The sequence below is a fragment of the Oncorhynchus kisutch genome, linkage group LG30 (genome assembly GCF_002021735.2).
Source record: "Oncorhynchus kisutch isolate 150728-3 linkage group LG30, Okis_V2, whole genome shotgun sequence".
NCBI lineage: Eukaryota > Metazoa > Chordata > Actinopteri > Salmoniformes > Salmonidae > Oncorhynchus > Oncorhynchus kisutch.
Genome location: NC_034203.2, coordinates 44222804 through 44245960, shown reverse-complemented (window position 1 = coordinate 44245960; position 23157 = coordinate 44222804). Strand labels below are relative to the sequence as shown.

Here is a 23157-nt window from a genome sequence, read left to right as displayed (position 1 = left end):
AACAGAACATGGCCAAGATGTTCAAATGTTCATAAATGACCAGCATGGTCATATAATAATAAGGCAGAACAGTTGAAACTGGATCAGCAGCATGGTCAGATGGACTGGGGACAGCAAGGAGTCATCATGTCAGGTAGTCCTGGGGCATGGTCCTAGGGCTCAGATCCTCCGAGAGAGAGAAAGAAAGAGAGAATTAGAGAGAGCATATGTGGGGTGGCCAGTCCTCTTCTGGCTGTGCCGGGTGGAGATTTTAACAGAACATGGCCAAGATGTTCAAATGTTCATAAATGACCAGCATGGTCGTATAATAATAAGGCAGAACAGTTGAAACTGGAGCAGCAGCACGGCCAGGTGGACTGGGGACAGCAAGGAGTCATCATGTCAGGTAGTCCTGGGGCATGGTCCTAGGGCTCAGATCCTCCGAGAGAGAGAAAGAAAGAAGGAGAGAATTAGAGAACGCACACTTAGATTCACACAGGACACCGAATAGGACAGGAGAAGTACTCCAGATATAACAAACTGACCCCAGCCCCCCGACACATAAACTACTGCAGCATAAATACTGGAGGCTGAGACAGGAGGGGTCAGGAGACACTGTGGCCCCATCCGAGGACACCCCCCGGACAGGGCCAAACAGGAAGGATATAACCCCACCCAACAGCCCAGCTGAACTATAATGAATTCAGAATAATAGTGATGTAGCCTAATAATCTATGTCAATTGCAATAACACTTTAATGCAAATATTCAGGAATTGCCATGTACACTTTCCTTTGTGGCAAAGCAATTCCCCTAAAAAGGGATATACTTGTATTATATTCTATTTATTTCTAAAGTTTGTGAGAGAAAACAAATGACTGAATATTTCAAATTAATTCTGGATAAAACATACATTTTTAAAAAAAAGTTCAAGACTGTTAGCAGTTGTTGTGATATTATTTTATATTTCTAATGATGATCCATCAAAGTGTCCCGGTAAGGTCACCCCGCTCCTCGAGCTTCGCATCTCCCTGAATCTCTCCACTTTGTGTTTATACAACCGGGTTTCCCTGCTCGCAACCATTCCCGCTAGGCACTAGTTACCACAGTCACAACGTCCTAAAGGCTATGTAGTCCTAATTTAAGGTTAGGGTTAGGCTTAAGGTTAGTCGTGTGGTTAGGGTTAGGTTTAAATTCAGATGTTAGGAAGATAAATGGTAGAAATGGGCGTGGTTTAGCCGTCATTATGACTTTGTGGCTGTGGTAACTAGTGACGACCCCCATCAGGAGCCATTTTGTACCCAGATCAATAACATACATGTAAACTCCGATCTCTCGGCGCAGCGGTGGACTCTGCTAGTCTAGTAGAGCGCAAACCTGGATTATCTATTAGCTAGACTACATTTCAAACGGAATCAGGACCAAACTTCGGAAATGATGAATTTACTAGTGCACACGGGTTACTAAACAGTGTCTTTCTCTAACCGTCCCGCTAAGGTGTTGTGCCGCCACCGACACGCTGTGTTTAGATGGATCGGAGAAGCCAGTGGTTATTGTGACTTCGGACTGATGTCGGGACGATATCCGGTTTAAATATTCGCGACGGGAAAACAAGGAGAACGTCTTCCCTGTCTTCTATCAATACGAGAACATCATGGCTTTTTCCTGGCTGACTTGTTCGCTTCTCCTGGGAACTTTGTGTGCAGGTAAGAAACGACGCGTCTATTGTACACATTGATGAAACGGCAACAGTTGCAAAAAAACATCATTTGGCAGAACTGGTAGCTTCGTTTTTAATTTGTAATTGACCCTTTATTTAACTAGGCAATTTTCCATCCCCCTTTAATTGTGTTATTGTCGGGGCACGTGTTGTCAAGGTATATTTCCCTTCACGTGGATATGGGTCTTGCTGTTTTATTTGCAGGGAAATAATTCAATCGATTTCTGTCATTAGATGTGGTCTTCCAACATCATGCTTTCCGTAGATTGAGGATCATTTTTTTATTTATGCTATAGCCTACTCTGATGGAATGCCTAGGTGTGTGTGTGTGTGTGTGTGTGTGTGTGTGTGTGTGTGCGCGCGTGTGTGTGGAAACGGGGTAATTGTGTCGTCATGTGTTTTGTTCTCCTGTGCAGATTCACAACATAAAACAATGTCTGGATCCTCTACACCAGTGGTTCCCAAACTGTTTATAGTCCCGTACCCCTTCAAACATTCACCCTCCAGCTGTACCCCTTCAAACATTCACCCTCCAGCTGTACCCCTTCAAACATTCACCCTCCAGCTGTACCCCTTCAAACATTCACCCTCCAGCTGTACCCCTTCAAACATTCACCCTCCTGCTGTACCCCTTCAAACATTCACCCTCCAGCTGTACCCCCTCTAGCACCAGGGTCAGCTATACCCCTTCAAACATTCACCCTCCAGCTGTACCCCTTCAAACATTCACCCTTCAAACATTCACCCTCCAGCTGTACCCCCTCTAGCACCAGGGTCAGCTGTACCCCTTCAAACATTCACCCTCCAGCTGTACCCCCTCTAGCACCAGGGTCAGCTGTACCCCCTCTAGCACCAGGGTCAGCTGTATCCCCTCTAGCACCAGGGTCAGCTGTACCCCTTCAAACATTCACCCTCCAGCTGTACCCCCTCTAGCACAAGGGTCAGCTGTACCCCCTCTAGCACCAGGGTCAGCTGTATCCCCTCTAGCACCAGGGTCAGCTGTACTCCCTCTAGCACCAGGGTCAGCTGTATCCCCTCTAGCACCAGGGTCAGCTGTACCCCCTCTAGCACCAGGGTCAGCTGTACCCCCTCTAGCACCAGGGTCAGCTGTACTCCCTCTAGCACCAGGGTCAGCTGTACCCCCTCTAGCACCAGGGTCAGCTGTACTCCCTCTAGCACCAGGGTCAGCTGTATCCCCTCTAGCACCAGGGTCAGCTGTATCCCCTCTAGCACCAGGGTCAGCTGTACCCCTTCAAACATTCACCCTCCAGCAGTACCCCCTCTAGCACAAGGGTCAGCGCACTCTACAATGTTTGTTTTTTCCATCACTGTAAGCCTGTCACACACACTATGCAATACATTTATTAAACATAAGAGTGAGTGTTAGTTTTCATCACAACCCGGCTCGTGGGAAGTGACAAAGAGCTCTTATAGGACCAGGCACAAATTATAATTATAATAATCAATAATTTTGCTCTTTATTTAACCATCTTACATATAAAACCTTATTTATTCATCGAAAATGGTGAATAACTCACCACAGGTTAATGAGAAGGGTGTGAATAACTCACCACAGGTTAATGAGAAGGGTGTGAATAACTCACCACAGGTTAATGAGAAGGGTGTGAATAACTCACCACAGGTTAATGAGAAGGGTGTGAATAACTCACCACAGGTTAATGAGAAGGGTGTGAATAACTCACCACAGGTTAATGAGAAGGGTGTGAATAACTCACCACAGGTTAATGAGAAGGGTGTGAATAACTCACCACAGGTTAATGAGAAGGGTGTGAATAACTCACCACAGGTTAATGAGAAGGGTGTGAATAACTCACCACAGGTTAATGAGAAGGGTGTGAATAACTCACCACAGGTTAATGAGAAGGGTGTGAATAACTCACCACAGGTTAATGAGAAGGGTGTGAATAACTCACCACAGGTTAATGAGAAGGGTGTGAATAACTCACCACAGGTTAATGAGAAGGGTGTGCTTGAAGGGATGCACATAACTCTGCAATGTTGGGTTGTATTGGAGAGAGTCTCCGTCTTAAATCATTGTCCACACACAGTCTGTGCCTGTATTTAGTTTTCATGCTAGTGAGGGTTGAGAATCCACTCTCACATAGGTATGTGGTTGCAAGATTGGATCCCCGAGCTGACAAGGTGAAAATCTGTCGTTCTGCCCCTGAACAAGGCAGTTAACCCACCGTTCCTAGGCCGTCATTGAAAATAAGAATGTGTTATTAACTGACTTGCCTAATTAAATAAAGGTATAAAAAATATATATTTAAAAAATCGGCGCCCAAAAATACCGATTTTTCCGGTTGTTATGAAAACTTGAAATCGGCCATTCCGATTAATCGGTCGACCTCTACTGCCTATGCCGCTCGGCCATCGCTCATTCATATACTTACATGTACATATTCTCATTCACCCCTTTAGATTTGTGTGTATTGGGTTGTTGTTGGGGAATTGTTAGATATTACTGCACTGTCGGAACTAGAAGCACAAGCATTTCGCTACACTCGCATTATCTGCTAACCATGTGTATGACCAATAACATTTGATTTGAGTGCTACGGGGTGGTAATCATTTAGGCAGGTTACCTTCACTTCCTTGGGCACAGGGCCTATGCTGGTCTGCTTGAAACATGTAGGTATTAGGCACATGCATTGAGTACACGTCCTGGTAATCCATCTGGCCTCGCGGCTTTGTGAATGTTGAGCTGTTTAAAGGTTTTGTTCACATCAGCTTCCGAGAGCATTATCACACATTCCTCCAGAACAGCTGGTGCTCTCGTGGATGCTTCAGTGTTGCTTGCTTCAGTGTCGCTTGCCTCAAAGCGAACCTAAAAGGCATTTAGCTCGTCTGGTAGGCTCGCGTCACTGGGCAGCTCGCATCTGGTGTAGTATGATTCAATCTTAATCCTGTGTTGACGCTTTGCTTGTTTGATGGTTTGTCTGAGGGCATACCAGGATTTCTTATAGGCGTCCGGATGAGTGTCCCACTCCTTGAAAGCGGCAGTTCTAGCCTTTAGCTCGGTGCGGATGTTGCCTGTAATCCATGGCTTCTGGTTGGGATATGTACGTACAGTCACTGTGGGGACAATGTCATTGATTCACTTATTGATGAAGCCGATGACCGAGGTGTTGTATTCCACAATGCCTATGGATGAATCCCGGAATATATTCCAGTCTGTGCTAGCAAAACAGTCCTGTAGCTTAGCACCTGCTTCAACGGACCACTTCCGTATTGAGCGAGTCACTGGTACTTCCTGCTTTAGTTTTTGCTTGTAAGCAGGAATCAGGAGGCTAGAATTATGGTCATATTTGCCAAATTTAGGGAAGGGGAGAGCATTGTATGCATCTCTGTGTGGAGTAAAGGTGGCCTAGGATTGTTTCCCCCCTGGTTGCACATGTGACATGCTGGTAAAACTGATTTAAGTTTGCCTGCTTTAAAGTCCCCGGCCACTAGGAGTGCCGCTTCTGGGTGAGCATTTTCTTCTTTGCTTATGGCCTTCTAGAGTTGTTTGAGAGCGGTCTTAGTGCCAGCTTTGCTTTGTGGTGGTAAATAGACGGCTACAAATAATACAGATGAGAACTCTCTTGGTAGATAGTGTGGTCTAATGCTTATCATAAGATAATCTACCTCAGGCGAGCAATACCTTGAGACTTCTTAAATATTAGACATCGCGCACAAGTTGTTATTGACAAAAAAGACACACACCCCCACCCCTCGTCTTACCACACGTAGCTTCTCTGTTCTGCCGTTGCATTGAAAATCCCTCCAGCTCTATAATATCCGAGTCTTCATTCATCCACGACTCTGTGAAACATAAGATGTTACAGTTCTTAATGTCCGGTTGGTAGGATAATCGTAATTGTAGGTCATAAATTTTCCATTGATTGCATGTTAGCAAGTAGAACGGAAGGCAGTGGGAGTTTACTCGCTCACCTACGAATTCTCAAATGGCAGCCCGATCAGCTTCCTCTTTTCCTCCTTCTTTTCTTCACGCAAATGACGGGTATCTAGGCCTGTTCCCGGGAGAGCAGTATATCATTCACATCGGACTCGTTAAAGGAAAAAGGTTGGTGGTGAGTCCAAAGGTTGGCTGTTTGTCTAATGGGTAGATTAGGCCTAATGACGGGATGCTCATGTCTCCGCCCTAACAATGGGAGTCGTCCCAAAGCAGGCTAGCTTTGACCAGGGCCCTATGGCACCCTATTCCCCAGTTCCAAAATAAGGCCATAGAAACGCATTGGGCTTATTTTGGACATTTTGAAACCTCTCACTGTACCTCTTCCTCTCAGATAGAGGGATACCACCGTAGGGGGGTGGGTGGCCAGGCTCCTATAGACAAGGATTTAAAGAGACAGGCTTTATTTTTTTTCCAGTGAACAAAGACTCAGAAGCATCTACATGCTACGTTCAAACCATATTATGATGTCATCACTTCTGATATTTTTCCTATCCACACAAAAATATTTGTTGGAACAGTTTTGTTGATTTTTTAAATATTTTTTTACGTCACAATGAGCTCACAGTTTTTTGATTCAATAAGTGAATAAACCCACCAGAATGAAAGACCTAAACTTCAAACTGACATTAAAAACAGTTTTCAGGCTGTATTGCAGGTCGAAACACTAGCGTTCTCCTCCATTGTGATGAATAAGTCCTAGTCAACATGACAACTTTTACTGTCTCAGTAGCCTATTCTACCACTAAACACCACTGCTCTCAATGATGGGGATTATTCTGCTCATAGAACCTCATCTTTCTTCCCAGATGTGCTATAGTCATCTAGTTAAAGGGTTAATCTGCGATTGTTAACCAAAATAGTGGTGGGGTGGTTTTTTAATGCAACAAATAAAAACAGTCAGGGTTGCTGCTGTCTATGGAAGTAGCTAACACACACACAGACACGGGCTGTGTTCCAAATGGCACCCTATCCCCCAGTGCACTACTTTAGACCAGGGCCCTATGGCACCCTATTCCCCAGTGCACTACTTTTGTCCAGGGCCCTATGGCACCCTATTCCCCAGTGCACTACTTTTGTCCAGGGCCCTATGGCACCCTATTCCCTAATGTACTACTTCTGACCAGGGCCCTATGGCACCCTATTCCCCAGTGCACTACTTTTGTCCAGGGCCCTATGGCACCCTATTCCCTAATGTACTACTTCTGACCAGGGCCCTATGGCACCCTATTCCCCAGTGCACTACTTTTGACCAGGGCCCCATGGCACCCTATTACCCAGTGCACTACTTTTGACCAGGACCCTATGGCACCCTATTCCCTAGTGTACTACTTTAGACCAGGACCCCATGGCACCCTATTACCCAGTGCACTACTTTTGACCAGGACCCTATGGCACCCTATTCCCTAGTGTACTACTTTTGACCAGGGCCCAATAGGGATTAGGGTGCCATTTGGGATGCAATTATTATGTTTGTGAGGTCTTCACCCGGCATATCAAAGTGGTATAATGACATCATTACAGAGTTTTATCAGGTTCGTGTTCAGAAGGCATCAATCAGAAGGTTAACTGAGTAACTATCAGTAGGCTACTTGTCCAATAGGACATGCTTATTTTGTTTTAATGGGTTGTCAGGTGAGAACAGTAGCTAGGTGTGGGCTGTTTTGGCAAGAGCAGCATAGAGAAACTGTATGTTCACACTACATATACAGGTAACTGCCAAAATAATGGAAACTCCTTGAGTACATGAGGGATACAAAGTATATTGAAAGCAGGTGGTTCCTGAGATGATCATAAAACCTTTTTATAAAAAATATTTAAAAAGTCTTGTCTCATTGTTGCAACTCCCGTACGGACACGGGAGAGGTGAAGGTCGAGAGCCACGTGTCCTCCGATACACAACCCAACCAAGCCGCACTGCTTCTTGACCCACTTAAACCCAGAAGCACCAATGTGTCTGAGGAAACACAGTACACCTGGTGACCGTGCGCTGCGCCCGGCCCACCACAGGAGTCGCTAGTGCGCGGTGGTTCAAGGACATCCCTGCCGGCCAAACCCTCCCCTAACCCAGACGACGCTGGGCAAATTGTGCGCCACCCCTCGGGTCTCCCGGTCGTGACCAGCTGCGACAGAGCCTGGACTCGAACCCAGAATCTCTAGTGGCAGTTAGCGCTGAACTGCAGTGCCTTAGACTACTGCGCCACTCGGGAGGCCTTCTGAGGGAAGATTGTAGGTTGCTGTTTAAACCTGTTGATTTGTTTCATCCTTCCAACTAAAAATCAATATGACATATAACTTTATATTTTGTATTTTGGGAGAAATGTACATTTTATCCAAATATGACCGAAGTTATGACGGATAAGCGTTTGGAAAAGTGACGTCGAGTAGAACACTCGGCCGGAGCAGAACACTGTCCACATAAGACTCTAAAGACCCACATCATACCGAGTCCTCCTATTGGACCATGTCCTTAGATTACATTCAACTTTGTCAATGTACAAGTACAACGAAATGCAGTTAGCATCTTACCAGAAGTGCAAATTAAAGAGTAAAACATGTTTTACAAGTGAAACAATTAAAAATACAATGTATATTATTAAGTGGGATGTATAAATGTGAAATGAAGGCAAATTATCAGACCATATCCCGTGGTTTCTTGATTCTCTATCACCTATACAGCACGCAGGCAAGCTAACCGCTAGCAGGCTTTTAGCATAGCCTCTTTTCCATCCCTGCTGGCTTACCTCTAAAAGCTAACCGCTAGCAGGCTTTTAGCATAGCCTCTTTTCCATCCCTGCTGGTTTACCTCTAAAAGCTAACCGCTAGCAGGCTTTTAGCATAGCCCCTTTTCCACCCGTGCTGGCTTACCTCTAAAAGCTAACCGCTAGCAGGCTTTTAGCATAGCCCCTTTTCCACCCGTGCTGGCTTACCTCTACTAGCTAACTGCTAGCAGGCTTTTAGCATAGCCTATTATCCACCCGTGCTGGCTTACCTCTACTAGCTAACTACTAGCAGGCTTGAAACACATCACTTATTAGGAGTTCAGCACATCAGAATTTCTTGTACTGTTACCGATGAACTTTTACAATCATAGTAGACATTGAATGTCAAACCAAGCTATAGCTAGCTACATGCTAAACTGAGTGCTACTAGCTAGCAGCAGTAAATTCAGGTTACCATGATATCCTGCATGTTATATTGGCCACTGAAGATCAGGCAGTTCAGCAAAAATAGACTGATCTTGAAATAAACAATGACATTATTCCGATATGGCATTTGACCATTAATTTCTGCAAAACGTGCAGTATTCTGTTGATGGAATTGTAGCTAGCTTGCATGCTAGCTCATGCCATCCCCAAACTCCACGCCTTGGGGGTTTGTGGTATATGGCCAATATACCACGGCAAAGGACTGTGTCCAGGCACTCCGTGCTGCATCGTGCATAAGAACAGCCCTTAGCCGTGGTATATTGTCCATATACCACACCCCCTCTGGCCTTATTGCTTAAACATACACCTCCACCTTTCTTTTTCCCGGAGAGCTCTTTCTTCCTTTCCGCGTGATGGACGGAGAACCCCACTGGCTAAATGGACGGGGGCTGTGTCTCGCTGGAAGGAGATCCTCGCCTTGAGCTCATCCACTATATTGTCCAGGGACCGAATGTTAGCAAATAATATACTCAGAAGCGGTGGATGGCATGCATTCCTCTTGAGTCTGGCTAATTCTTCATTGGAGACTTGGAGCAGCCCCCGGGATGAATGGAATTGCCTCTAACCATGATCCTCCTCTGTCCTCTCTCTCCTGCCTCCTCCTCTGTCCTGTCTCTCCACTAGGCTGGGGCCATGGCGATGTGGAGACCAGAGATTGTGTGTACTACAATGATAACTGGCGTACAGAGCGTACCAACCAGAGTGGTGTGGAGAGGTGTGAGGGGGAGAAGGATAAACGACTACACTGCTACTCCTCCTGGCTCAACATCTCAGGAACCATCAAACTGGTGAAGAAAGGCTGCTGGCTGGATGACTTCAACTGCTATGACAGGTACCAGGCACTACTTACCAACTGCTATGACGGGTACCAGGCACTACTTACCAACTGTTATGCCAGGTACCAGGCACTACTTATCAACTGCTATGACAGGTACCAGACACTACATACCACCTGCTATGACCGGTACCAGACACTACACACCACCTGCAATGACAGGTATCAGGCACTACATACCAACTGCTATGACGGGTACCAGGCACTACTTACCAACTGCTATGACAGGTACCAGGCACTACTTACCAACTGTTATGACAGGTACCAGACACTACATACCAACTGTTATGCCAGGTACCAGGCACTACTTACCACCTGCTAAGACCGGTACCAGGCACTACTTATCAACTGCTATGACAGGTACCAGACACTACATACCAACTGTTATGCCAGGTACCAGGCACTACTTATCAACTGCTATGACAGATACCAGGCACTACTTACCAACTGCTATGACAGGTACCAGGCACTACTTACCAACTGCTATGACAGGTACCAGGCACTACTTACCAACTGCTATGCCAGGTACCAGGCACTACTTACCAACTGCTATGCCAGGTACCAGGCACTACTTACCAACTGCTATGCTAGGTACCAGGCACTACTTACCAACTGCTATGCTAGGTACCAGGCACTACTTACCAACTGCTATGCTAGGTACCAGGCACTACTTACCAACTGCTATGCTAGGTACCAGGCACTACTTACCAACTACTAGGTACCAGGCACTACTTACCAACTGCTAGGTACCAGGCACTACTTACCAACTGCTAGGTACCAGGCACTACTTACCAACTGCTAGGTACCAGGCACTACTTACCAACTGCTAGGTACCAGGCACTACTTACCAACTGCTAGGTACCAGGCACTACTTACCAACTGCTAGGTACCAGGCACTACTTACCAACTGCTAGGTACCAGGCACTACTTACCCACTGCTATGCCAGGTACCAGGCACTACTTACCCACTGCTATGCCAGGTACCAGGCACTACTTACCAACTGTTATGCCAGGTACCAGGCACTACTTACCAACTGCTATGCTAGGTACCAGACACTACTTACCAACTGCTATGCCAGGTACCAGACACTTTTTGACTTAAGTGTGTGTTATGATAGGATGTACTGGTCCTTATTCCACTTGTGTAATTACAAAAAAAATGCCTCAAGGCAATACTATGGCAATACAAATCAATCACAGATCAACTATGTAGCACCATGATGTCACAATGGCCTTACTCAAATCATCCTAGCACTGCTACAGAAAAATGTGAGGAACGTTTGAGACTAATAGATCTAGTAAATAATGTGTGTGTGTGTGTGTGTGTGTGTCTCGTCAGGCAGAAGTGTGTGTCCATGGAAGAGAACCCCCAGGTGTTCTTCTGCTGCTGTGAGGGGAACTACTGCAATGAGAGGTTCACACACCTGCCTGACCTCGTTGCCGCCGGCAACAGAGGTGAGTGGACATGAACTTTGAACCCCGTTCTTAAAAAAATAAAATAAAAATGTAATAATGTTTTCTTTATTTAAGAGTCAGAACACAAATCATACAGACTGGATATCAGGCATCACAATATACCACAAGTAAAATAAATGAAGATCTCGTTAAAGATTGATTGTGTTCTCTTCTACAGTGAAAATGTGTATGACTGATTGATTTTCATCTTCTGTGATCTGTTCTCCTTCCTAGTGAAAATCCGCCCCCCTCCCAGAGTGCCATCTCTGTTGAATAGCCTGGTGTTCAGTCTGCTATCTCTGTGTGTTCTGTCTCTGACCCTGCTACTTGCCCTGTGGTTGTACCGGCAGCACAAACCACCCTACGGACATCTTGACCTTCTTGAGGTGAGATCACACCACTTAACGAGTGCTGATCTAGGATCAGCCCCCCCCCCCACCCTGTGGACATATCATCTGATCTAGGATCAGCCCCCCCCCCCCCCTGTGACCATATCGTCTGGTCTAGCATCAGGTCCCCCCTGTGGCCATATCATCTGATCTAGGATCAGGTCCCCCCCTGTGGCCATATCATCTGATCTAGGATCAGGTCCCCCCCTGTGGCCATATCATCTGATCTAGGATCAGGTCCCCCCCTGTGGCCATATCATCTGATCTAGGATCAGGTCCCCCCCTGTGGCCATATCATCTGATCTAGGATCAGGTCCCCCCCTGTGGCCATATCATCTGATCTAGGATCAGGTCACCCCTGTGGCCATATCATCTGATCTAGGATCAGGTCCCCCCCTGTGGCCATATAGTCTGATAGAAACAACGGCTTTGTTTACACAGGCAGCCCAATTCTGATATTTTGCCTAATTCTTGGCAAAAGATCTGATCTGATTGGTCAAAAGACAAATTATTGGCAAAAGATCTGATCTGATTGGTCAAAAGACAAATTATCGGCAAAAGATCAGAATTGGACTGCCTGTGTAAACACAGCTCAACACATACAGGAGATCAAGGAAAGAATCAGAGAATTGATGGAGTGTGATATGGACTTGTTCTTCAGGTTGTAGCGTTTTCTCCCCTCTCCTCTGTCTGTCAGGACCCTCGGCAAACCCCTCCCTCTCCCATGGTGGGGCTGAAGCCTCTGCAGTTACTGGAGGTGAAGGCAAGGGGGCGCTTCGGCTGTGTGTGGAAGGCTCAGCTGATGAGTGAATATGTGGCTGTGAAGGTCTTCCCTGTTCGGGTAAGACATACAGGGTTTTAGTCTTGGCAGGGGCCTCGAATTCACCCCCCCGGGGTTACGGTTAGGGGGGGGGGGCAACATTGTCTTTAATGAGGTCCGGAGGGTTATATTTCCTTGGTTAATTTTTGATGACTTGGTGGTTCTTAACTGGACAGTGAAGACCCACTGTATGAATGTGCTGGTGGTCCGTTGTCGTGACTACACGGTTTCCATTTTGTTTGTCGTCGTTTGAAAGTACATTGAGATCTCAATCTTAAACTAGAGATTATTTTTTTTTAATGATGCTAATTTTGATTTCTGATGGGGGGGGGGGGGTACGCGGACATCGATACTAGAGGGTTAAACGAGCTCTTGACTCAAACTCCCCGCGGGTTTATGTTTGACACCCCTGGTCTATGGGATTGTAACATTCAGCCCTGGGTGAGTACAGGTGATAGCAGAAATGATTCGCCGCTGAACCTGGTTCCTCTTGAGGTTTCTTCCTTCTCGGGACTTTTCCACTGTGCTACTGCTTGTGCTTTGGGGATCTAAGGTTACTGGATCCTACTAGTGTAAGTAGAGTTTCATAAATATATTGTGATTTAATTTGATTAAAATAGAAATGGGAGAGGGAAATACCTAGTTAGTTGTACAACTCAAATGTGTCTTCCGCATTTAACCCAACCCCTCTGAATCAGAGAGGTGTGGGGGGGCTGCCTTAATCGACATCCACGTCTTCAGCGCCCGGGGGAACAGTGGGCAGAACGACAGATTATTTTACCTTGTCAGATCAGGGATTCGATCCAGCGACCTTTCGGTTACTCACCCAACGCTCTAACCACGAGGCTACTCTGCCGACCCTGTAAGTTTCCATTATAACATATGATTGTATGGGTGTCCAGGACAAGCAGTCGTGGCAGAATGAGAGGGATATCTTCCTGACTCCTGGTATGAGACATGAGAACCTGCTTCGTTACATCGCTGCGGAGAAACACGGCAGCAACATGGAGACGGAACTCTGGCTCATCATGGAATTCCATGAGCGGGTGAGGAAATGCAGCCAATCGATCAATTCATTTATCAATAAATTAATCTATTCATTTATAGAAGGGCATGTTGTGTTTTATATTGTGGTCTATTCCAGTTTATCTAAGCCATAGTCAAAACCTCTTTTTTTTTTTAACCAAGTCTGTGTGCATCTGCGTTCATGTGTGTGTGTGTACAGGGTTCGTTGACTGACCATCTGATGGACCGTACAGTGACCTGGTCTGAAATGTGTCATATTGCTGAGACGATGTCCCGTGGTCTGGCTTACCTCCATGAAGACACAGCCATCAACAAGGGAGAAGGCCCCAAACCCACCATCGCACACAGGTGACATCGTGTGTTTTCAAAGTCAATAACTTACCTGCTTTTTCCTAGCCACCGTGCTTCTACACCTGCATTGCTTGCTGTTTGGGGTTTTAGGCTGGGTTTCTGTACAGCACTTTGAGATATCAGCTGATGTACGAAGGGCTATATAAATACATTTGATTTGATTTGCTTAGATATATTATTATGTTTATCAAGCCTACGGGTTATATATAAACTATGTTTCCCAGGGACTTCAAGAGTAAGAACGTGATGTTGAGACGTGATCTGACAGCCGTCATCGGAGACTTCGGTTTGGCCGTCCGGTTTGAGCCGGGGAAACCTCCAGGAGACACCCACGGACAGGTAGTTTAACACACACACACAGGTCTTACAATTACTTACTTGCCTTCACACTCTCCCTCTCTTGTTCTACTTTCTGTCTCTCTCTCTGTCTCTCTCCCTCTCGTTCTACTTGCTGTCTCTCCCTCTCTCTCTCTGTCGTTCACTCTCCCTCCTCCAGGTGGGTACGTGGCGTTACATGGCCCCTGAGGTTCTAGAAGGGGCTATAAACTTCCAGCGAGACTCCTTCCTGAGGATCGATATGTATGCTATGGGGCTGGTGCTGTGGGAACTGGTGTCACGATGCATCGCCACAGACGGTGAGAGTTCCTGTTCAGGATCCCCCTGTTACAAACATGTTTCTTTAACTGCTAGACCACACCCCCTCCGGGTCTGTTTGATGTCTAGACCACACCCCCTCCGGGTCTGTTTGATGTCTAGACCACACCCCCTCCGATTCTGTTTGATCTCTAGACCACACCCCCTCTGGGTCTGTTTGATGTCTAGACCACACCCCCTCCGGGTCTGTTTGATGTCTAGACCACACCCCCTCCGATTCTGTTTGATGTCTAGACCACACCCCCTCCGATTCTGTTTGATCTCTAGACCACACCCCCTCTGGGTCTGTTTGATGTCTAGACCACACCCCCTCCGGGTCTGTTTGATGTCTAGACCACACCCCCTCCGATTCTGTTTGATGTCTAGACCACACCCCCTCCGATTCTGTTTGATGTCTAGACCACACCCCCTCCAGGTCTGTTTGATGCCTAGACCACACCCCCTCCGATTCTGTTTGATGTCTAGACCACACCCCCTCCGATTCTGTTTGATGTCTAGACCACACCCCCTCCGGGTCTGTTTGATGTCTAGACCACACCCCCTCCGGGTCTGTTTGATGTCTAGACCACACCCCCTCCGATTCTGTTTGATGTCTAGACCACACCCCCTCCGGGTCTGTTTGATGTCTAGACCACACCCCCTCCGGGTCTGTTTGATGTCTAGACCACACCCCCTCCGGGTCTGTTTGATGTCTAGACCACACCCCCTCCGATTCTGTTTGATGTCTAGACCACACCCCCTCCGATTCTGTTTGATGCCTAGACCACACCCCCTCCGATTCTGTTTGATCTCTAGACCACACCCCCTCTGATTCTGTTTGATCTCTAGACCACACCCCCTCTCATTCTGTTTGATGTCTAGACCACATTCCCTCTGATTCTGTTTGATCTCTAGACCACACCCCCTCTCATTCTGTTTGATGTCTAGACCACATTCCCTCCAGTTCTGTTTGATGCCTAGACCACTCCCCCCCCGGGTCTGTTTGATGCCTAGACCACACCCCCTCCGGGTCTGTTTGATGCCTAGACCACTCCCCCTCAGCTCTGTTTGATGCCTAGACCACACCCCTTCCGGGTCTGTTTGATGCCTAGACCACACCCCCTCCGGGTCTGTTTGATGCCTAGACCACTCCCCCTCAGCTCTGTTTGATGCCTAGACCACTCCCCCTCCGGTTCTGTTTGATGCCTAGACCACACCCCCTCCGGGTCTGTTTGATGCCTAGACCACACCCCCTCCGGGTCTGTTTGATGCCTAGACCACACCCCCTCCGGCTCTGTTTGATGCCTAGACCACACCCCCTCCGGCTCTGTTTGATGCCTAGACCACACCCCCTCCGGCTCTGTTTGATGCCTAGACCACACCCCCTCCGGCTCTGTTTGATGCCTAGACCACACCCCCTCCGGCTCTGTTTGATGCCTAGACCACACCCCCTCCGGCTCTGTTTGATGCCTAGACCACACCCCCTCCGGCTCTGTTTGATGCCTAGACCACACCCCCTCCGGCTCTGTTTGATGCCTAGACCACACCCCCTCCGGCTCTGTTTGATGCCTAGACCACACCCCCTCCGGCTCTGTTTGATGCCTAGACCACACCCCCTCCGGCTCTGTTTGATGCCTAGACCACACCCCCTCCAGTTCTGTTTGATGCCTAGACCACACCCCCTCCAGTTCTGTTTGATGCCTAGACCACACCCCCTCCGGCTCTGTTTGATGCCTAGACCACACCCCCTCCGGGTCTGTTTGATGCCTAGACCACACCCCCTCCGGGTCTGTTTGATGTCTAGACCACACCCCCTCCGGGTCTGTTTGATGTCTAGACCACACCCCCTCCGGGTCTGTTTGATGTCTAGACCACACCCCCTCCGATTCTGTTTGATGCCTAGACCACTCCCCCTCCAGCTCTGTTTGATGCCTAGACCACACCCCCCCCGGGTCTGTTTGATGCCTAGACCACACCCCCTCCGGGTCTGTTTGATGCCTAGACCACTCCCCCTCAGCTCTGTTTGATGCCTAGACCACTCCCCCTCCGGTTCTGTTTGATGCCTAGACCACACCCCCTCCGGGTCTGTTTGATGCCTAGACCACACCCCCTCCGGGTCTGTTTGATGCCTAGACCACACCCCCTCCGGGTCTGTTTGATGCCTAGACCACACCCCCTCCGGGTCTGTTTGATGCCTAGACCACACCCCCTCCGGCTCTGTTTGATGCCTAGACCACACCCCCTCCGGCTCTGTTTGATGCCTAGACCACACCCCCTCCGGCTCTGTTTGATGCCTAGACCACACCCCCTCCGGCTCTGTTTGATGCCTAGACCACACCCCCTCCGGCTCTGTTTGATGCCTAGACCACACCCCCTCCGGCTCTGTTTGATGCCTAGACCACACCCCCTCCGGCTCTGTTTGATGCCTAGACCACACCCCCTCCGGCTCTGTTTGATGCCTAGACCACACCCCCTCCGGCTCTGTTTGATGTCTAGACCACACCCCCTCCGGGTCTGTTTGATCTCTAGACCACACCCCCTCCGATTCTGTTTGATCTCTAGACCACACCCCCTCTGGGTCTGTTTGATGTCTAGACCACACCCCCTCCGGGTCTGTTTGATGTCTAGACCACACCCCCTCCGATTCTGTTTGATCTCTAGACCACACCCCCTCCGGGTCTGTTTGATGTCTAGACCACACCCCCTCCGGGTCTGTTTGATGTCTAGACCACACCCCCTCCGATTCTGTTTGATGTCTAGACCACACCCCCTCCGATTCTGTTTGATGTCTAGACCACACCCCCTCCAGGTCTGTTTGATGCCTAGACCACACCCCCTCCGATTCTGTTTGATGTCTAGACCACACCCCCTCCGATTCTGTTTGATGTCTAGACCACACCCCCTCCGGGTCTGTTTGATGTCTAGACCACACCCCCTCCGGGTCTGTTTGATGTCTAGACCACACCCCCTCCGATTCTGTTTGATGTCTAGACCACACCCCCTCCGGGTCTGTTTGATGTCTAGACCACACCCCCTCCGGGTCTGTTTGATGTCTAGACCACACCCCCTCCGGGTCTGTTTGATGTCTAGACCACACCCCCTCTGGGTCTGTTTGATGCCTAGACCACTCCCCCTCAGCTCTGTTTGATGCCTAGACCACACCCCTTCCGGGTCTGTTTGATGCCTAGACCACACCCCCTCCGGGTCTGTTTGATGCCTAGACCACTCCCCCTCAGCTCTGTTTGATGCCTAGACCACTCCCCCTCCGGTTCTGTTTGATGCCTAGACCACACCCCCTCCGGGTCTGTTTGATGCCTAGACCACACCCCCTCCGGGTCTGTTTGATGCCTAGACCACACCCCCTCCGGCTCTGTTTGATGCCTAGACCACACCCCCTCCGGCTCTGTTTGATGCCTAGACCACACCCCCTCCGGCTCTGTTTGATGCCTAGACCACACCCCCTCCGGCTCTGTTTGATGCCTAGACCACACCCCCTCCGGCTCTGTTTGATGCCTAGACCACACCCCCTCCGGCTCTGTTTGATGCCTAGACCACACCCCCTCCGGGTCTGTTTGATGCCTAGACCACACCCCCTCCGGGTCTGTTTGATGCCTAGACCACTCCCCCTCAGCTCTGTTTGATGCCTAGACCACTCCCCCTCCGGTTCTGTTTGATGCCTAGACCACACCCCCTCCGGGTCTGTTTGATGCCTAGACCACACCCCCTCCGGGTCTGTTTGATGCCTAGACCACACCCCCTCCGGCTCTGTTTGATGCCTAGACCACACCCCCTCCAGTTCTGTTTGATGCCTAGACCACACCCCCTCCGGGTCTGTTTGATGCCTAGACCACACCCCCTCCGGGTCTGTTTGATGCCTAGACCACACCCCCTCCGGGTCTGTTTGATGCCTAGACCACACCCCCTCAGCTCTGTTTGATGCCTAGACCACTCCCCCTCCGGTTCTGTTTGATGCCTAGACCACACCCCCTCCGGGTCTGTTTGATGCCTAGACCACACCCCCTCCGGGTCTGTTTGATGCCTAGACCACACCCCCTCCGGGTCTGTTTGATGCCTAGACCACACCCCCTCCGGGTCTGTTTGATGCCTAGACCACACCCCCTCCGGGTCTGTTTGATGCCTAGACCACACCCCCTCCGGGTCTGTTTGATGCCTAGACCACACCCCCTCCGGGTCTGTTTGATGCCTAGACCACACCCCCTCCGGGTCTGTTTGATGCCTAGACCACACCCCCTCCGGCTCTGTTTGATGCCTAGACCACACCCCCTCCGGCTCTGTTTGATGCCTAGACCACACCCCCTCCGGCTCTGTTTGATGCCTAGACCACACCCCCTCCGGCTCTGTTTGATGCCTAGACCACACCCCCTCCGGCTCTGTTTGATGCCTAGACCACACCCCCTCCGGGTCTGTTTGATGCCTAGACCACACCCCCTCCAGTTCTGTTTGATGTCTAATATATATTTTCATATATGCCAAATGTCTACTTTGTTTTAGTTTCTGTATAAACAGTGCATTTACTAATAATAAACAATGCATTTACTAATAATGAACAATGCATTTACTAAAAACAGTGTGTTTACTGAAAACAAACAGCCTATCTATAGTGGCGTGCTTCTACACCTGCATTGCTTGCTGTTTGGGGTTTTAGGCTGGGTTTCTGTACAGCACTTTGAGATATCAGCTGATGTACGAAGGGCTATATAAATACATTTGATTTGATATCAGTAAGTTGTAAAGCCTTCAATATAATGTTTTCTTGTCTCTCAGGTACCGTAGGGGAGTTCATGCTGCCGTTTGAGGAGGAGATTGGCCAACACACGTCTCTACAGGAACTGCAGGATGTGGTCGTTCACAAGAAGATGAGACCGGTCTTCAAGGACACCTGGCTCAAACACCCGGTCAGTAACACTGGGATGGTTCGCTGGGATGGTTCGCTGGGATGGTTCGCTGGGATGGTACGCTGGGGTAAAAGTAGAGCGGTGGTTCCCAACTCCAGTCCTCCAGTACCCTCACCAGCACTAATGTATGTTGTCGTTCCTCCATAGACTCACCTGATTCAACTCATTAAGAGCTTGATGATTGGTTGACCAGTTGAATCAGGTGTGTTTGTCCGGGGCTACGACAAACAATGTGTTCTGTTGGGGCTACTGGAGGACTATATTTAACTATTTGGGGACTTAAAACAAGTCTTTGTTTGTTTTACATTGTATTTCCTGTATCCTCTTGGTTTCTTGCTGTGTGTGTCGGTGCCACAGGGTCTGTCTCAGTTGTGTGAGACTATAGAGGAGTGTTGGGACCATGACGCCGAGGCTCGTCTCTCCGCCGGCTGTGTCGAGGAACGCATCTCCCAGATCGCCAGGACAACCGTCAGCACTACCTCAGACTGCCCAGTTGCCGTAGTAATGTCGGTAACCGCCGCCGACGACCTACCCCCCCCAAAGAGTCCGGCACCTGAGTTCTGTGTTACTGTGACGTCAGAGCAGTGACGGCATCACGGAACGATGCTCCTGACTTTTCTAGCCTAAACTTTGAAACAACTTGAATATAACTGCTATTTATATATAGACTTGATATTGGGGTATTATTGTTTTTAATTGTTTTTAAGACTTTTTTTAAATGTTATTTTGGTTCAAGTCTTCTCTTCTGTCCGTCTTGTGTGATTTTCTCAGTGAAAACTACAGGACAGAAATAAGCTATATGCTGGACAAATGCCTCTCTTAAGACATTAACTTGTATTAATCTTCTATTCAGTCAATACCTCATGTTGTGTTTAGTGGGTTTGATTATTACCTCATCCTGTCGTCTGGTCAAGATGGCGGCCAGCCAAAGAAAAGCTAACCGTATTCCAAACCTCTGACGTGACGATGCACAACACACAGTCTGACCGACCGACCATATATATATATATATATATACACACACACACACACAGCCCAGACGATAGACATACACACTGTAGATCCGCAGGACTCATGTCCGATGACCCACTAGACTGTTCCAACGTATTTATCTTCCTCGGGATGAAGCGTGGCTCTTTACTCAGCGTTCTGTCGTCCATCTTTGTTTGGCTAGGAACGCCTTTTTTAAATAACGACACAGACACCTGACCCAACCCTCCATATAGCCTCATCCATCAGTGCTATCCTGGATCCTTGGGACGTCCCTACTCTAAACCCAGGGCCTAACAGTAGAGCAGCGTTGACTAGGGGGGGGGGGGGGCAAGAGGCCCGGACGCTACGCAGTAGTAGCCTTGGACGAACGGACTTGGAAAGGATTAGGACAAAATTAGACTTGTGGTTTTGGATTGGAACTACGACATCTCAGGATTCCAGCCTATTGGAACATTTTTCTACACATGTAGAGAAGCCAAGCTATCAGGAAACATCTTTTTATCTGACATTACTCAATGAAATCTGAAATTGAAATGTTATACATTCTGGATGTAACTTTTTTTTTGTGCGTATGTGTTTTGTACGTGTGTGTGTGTGTGTGTGTGTTGTGTGTGTGTGTGTGTGTTGTGTGTGTGTGTTGTGTGTGTGTGTTTTGTGTGTGTTTTGTACGTGTGTGTGTGTGTGTGTTTTGTACGTACGTGTGTGTGGGTGTTTTGTACGTGTGTGTGGGTGTTTTGTACGTGTGTGTTTTGTACGTGTGTGTACGTGTGTGTGTGTGTGTGTGTGTTTTGTACGTGTGTGTGTGTGTGTGTTTTGTACGTGTGTGTGTGTGTGTGTTTTGTACGTGTGTGTTTTGTACGTGTGTGTGTGTGTGTGTGTGTGTTTTGTACGTGTGTGTGTGTGTGTGTGTTTTGTACGTGTGTGTGTGTGTTTTGTACGTGTGTGTGTGTGTTTTGTACGTGTGTGTGTTTTGTACGTGTGTGTGTTTTGTACGTGTGTTTTGTACGTGTGTGTTTTTGGAATAGACTGAGAGGAGTATTTTTGGTATTTTTTGTCTGAACTGCTGTTGAAGCTGTGAGTATTTGAAGGGCCGTGAGTTGGTTACAGTTTGTTTTTCTCTGTCTGCTCAGTAGATCAGTTTCACAAAGGATTTCCAGTCTTTTATTTTGGAAACAAATTGTCTGACTTGTGAGACTTAAGTTTCAGTTACCTCAGCAACCTGTATGTCGTTCAGTTACCTCAGCAACCTGTATGTCGTTCAGTTACCTCAGCAACCTGTATGTCGTTCAGTTACCTCAGCAACCTGTATGTCGTTCAGTTACCTCAGCAACCTGTATGTCGTTCAGTTACCTCAGCAACATGTATGTCGTTCAGTTACCTCAGCAACATGTATGTCGTTCAGTTACCTCAGCAACATGTATGTCGTTCAGTTACCTCAGCAACATGTATGTCATGCAAGAAAACCCAAACACAGTGGCTGTCTTTATTTCAACTGCATACCAGACTAGCCTGGTTCCAGATCTGTTTGTGCTGCCTTGCCAACTGCCTTGCCAACTCCTATGGTCAATAACAACACAAACACATCTGGAACCAGGCTAATATGACCAGACTATAACAAACTAGTGAACATCCACACAATGCTGCTGATACTCACTACCAGGTTTGGGATCCGGCGGCGGACTCGCAATCTGGCATTTCGGGCAAATTCCATATGGGCTGGTACATTTTTAGCCCAGTGGGCCTGTCTAACTTGTTATAACTATCTGGCTAATAATAGAATGGGCCGGTGTGGTTTCATTGAGGTAGAGGTCTACGCAGGATGGATCATTGAGGTAGAGGTCTACGCAGGATTGATGAATTAATCCCACCATACTGAGCCTGCCCACACAACCGCTGGCTTTCTGTCCTGACTCCCACCTGCTACCGCAAGAACTGGTCCCCGAACCCAACCGCAAGAACTGGTCCCCGAACCCAACCGCAAGAACTGGTCCCGAACCCAACCGCAAGAACTGGTCCCGAACCCAACCGCAAGAACTGGTCCCCGAACCCAACCGCAAGAACTGGTCCCCGAACCCAACCGCAAGAACTGGTCCCCGAACCCAACCGCAAGAACTGGTCCCCGAACCCAACCGCAAGAACTGGTCCCCGAACCCAACCGCAAGAACTGGTCCCCGAACCCAACCGCAAGAACTGGTCCCCGAACCCAACCGCAAGAACTGGTCCCCGAACCCAACCGCAAGAACTGGTCCCCGAACCCAACCGCAAGAACTGGTCCCCGAACCCAACCGCAAGAACTGGTCCCCGAACCCAACCGCAAGAACTGGTCCCCGAACCCAACCGCAAGAACTGGTCCCCGAACCCAACCGCAAGAACTGGTCCCCGAACCCAACCGCAAGAACTGGTCCCCGAACCCAACCGCAAGAACTGGTCCCCGAACCCAACCGCAAGAACTGGTCCCCGAACCCAACCGCAAGAACTGGTCCCCGAACCCAACCGCAAGAACTGGTCCCCGAACCCAACCGCAAGAACTGGTCCCCGAACCCAACCGCAAGAACTGGTCTCTGAACCCAAACGCAGTCTTGCAATGGGACTTTAGGAGCATGTGACGAAGCAGCTCACTTGCCAGCCATGGTCCCGAAGTCATTTTCCTCAAGGAAAATAATAGGGTGTTGTGGGGGCCTCAAGGAAAATAATGGGCTGTTGTGGGGGCCTCAATGGAAAATAATGGGCTGTTGTGGGGGCCTCAATGGAAAATAATGGGCTGTTGTGGGGGCCTCAATGGAAAATAATGGGTTGTTGTGGGGGCCTCAAGGAAAATAATGGGCTGTTGTGGGGGCCTCAAGGAAAATAATGGGC

General features: G+C 48.5%; 2 protein-coding genes across 2 annotated transcripts; both read left to right on the top strand.

Annotated features, from left to right (window-relative positions):
- The first annotated feature begins 1046 nt into the window (after positions 1-1046).
- LOC109881054 (activin receptor type-2B) lies at positions 1047-20958 on the top strand. Its single transcript, XM_020473224.2, has 11 exons — positions 1047-1684; positions 9508-9715; positions 11058-11173; positions 11408-11559; positions 12260-12403; positions 13285-13428; positions 13608-13756; positions 13984-14098; positions 14256-14394; positions 19178-19308; positions 19666-20958. Exons 1-11 carry the CDS (start codon positions 1633-1635, stop codon positions 19894-19896), a joined length of 1581 nt encoding a protein of 526 aa, XP_020328813.1. The 5' UTR covers positions 1047-1632; the 3' UTR covers positions 19897-20958.
- Positions 20223-22866, top strand: LOC116358604 (extensin-like). The gene is made up of 2 exons (XM_031810124.1): positions 20223-20250; positions 22232-22866. Exons 1-2 carry the CDS (start codon positions 20223-20225, stop codon positions 22864-22866), a joined length of 663 nt encoding a protein of 220 aa, XP_031665984.1.
- The last annotated feature ends 291 nt before the right edge of the window (positions 22867-23157 follow it).

Coding starts and splice junctions, on each gene's coding strand:
- LOC109881054 (XM_020473224.2), top strand. CDS start 1,633: ATGGCTTTTTCCTGGCTGACTTGTTCGCTTCTCCTGGGAACTTTGTGT. Junction 1,685..9,507: donor CCTGGGAACTTTGTGTGCAG/GTAAGAAACGAC, acceptor TCTCTCCACTAG/GCTGGGGCCATGGCGATGTG. Junction 11,560..12,259: donor GACATCTTGACCTTCTTGAG/GTGAGATCACAC, acceptor TCTGTCTGTCAG/GACCCTCGGCAAACCCCTCC.
- LOC116358604 (XM_031810124.1), top strand. CDS start 20,223: ATGGCGGCCAGCCAAAGAAAAGCTAACC. Junction 20,251..22,231: donor CAGCCAAAGAAAAGCTAACC/GTATTCCAAACC, acceptor TGCTACCGCAAG/AACTGGTCCCCGAACCCAAC.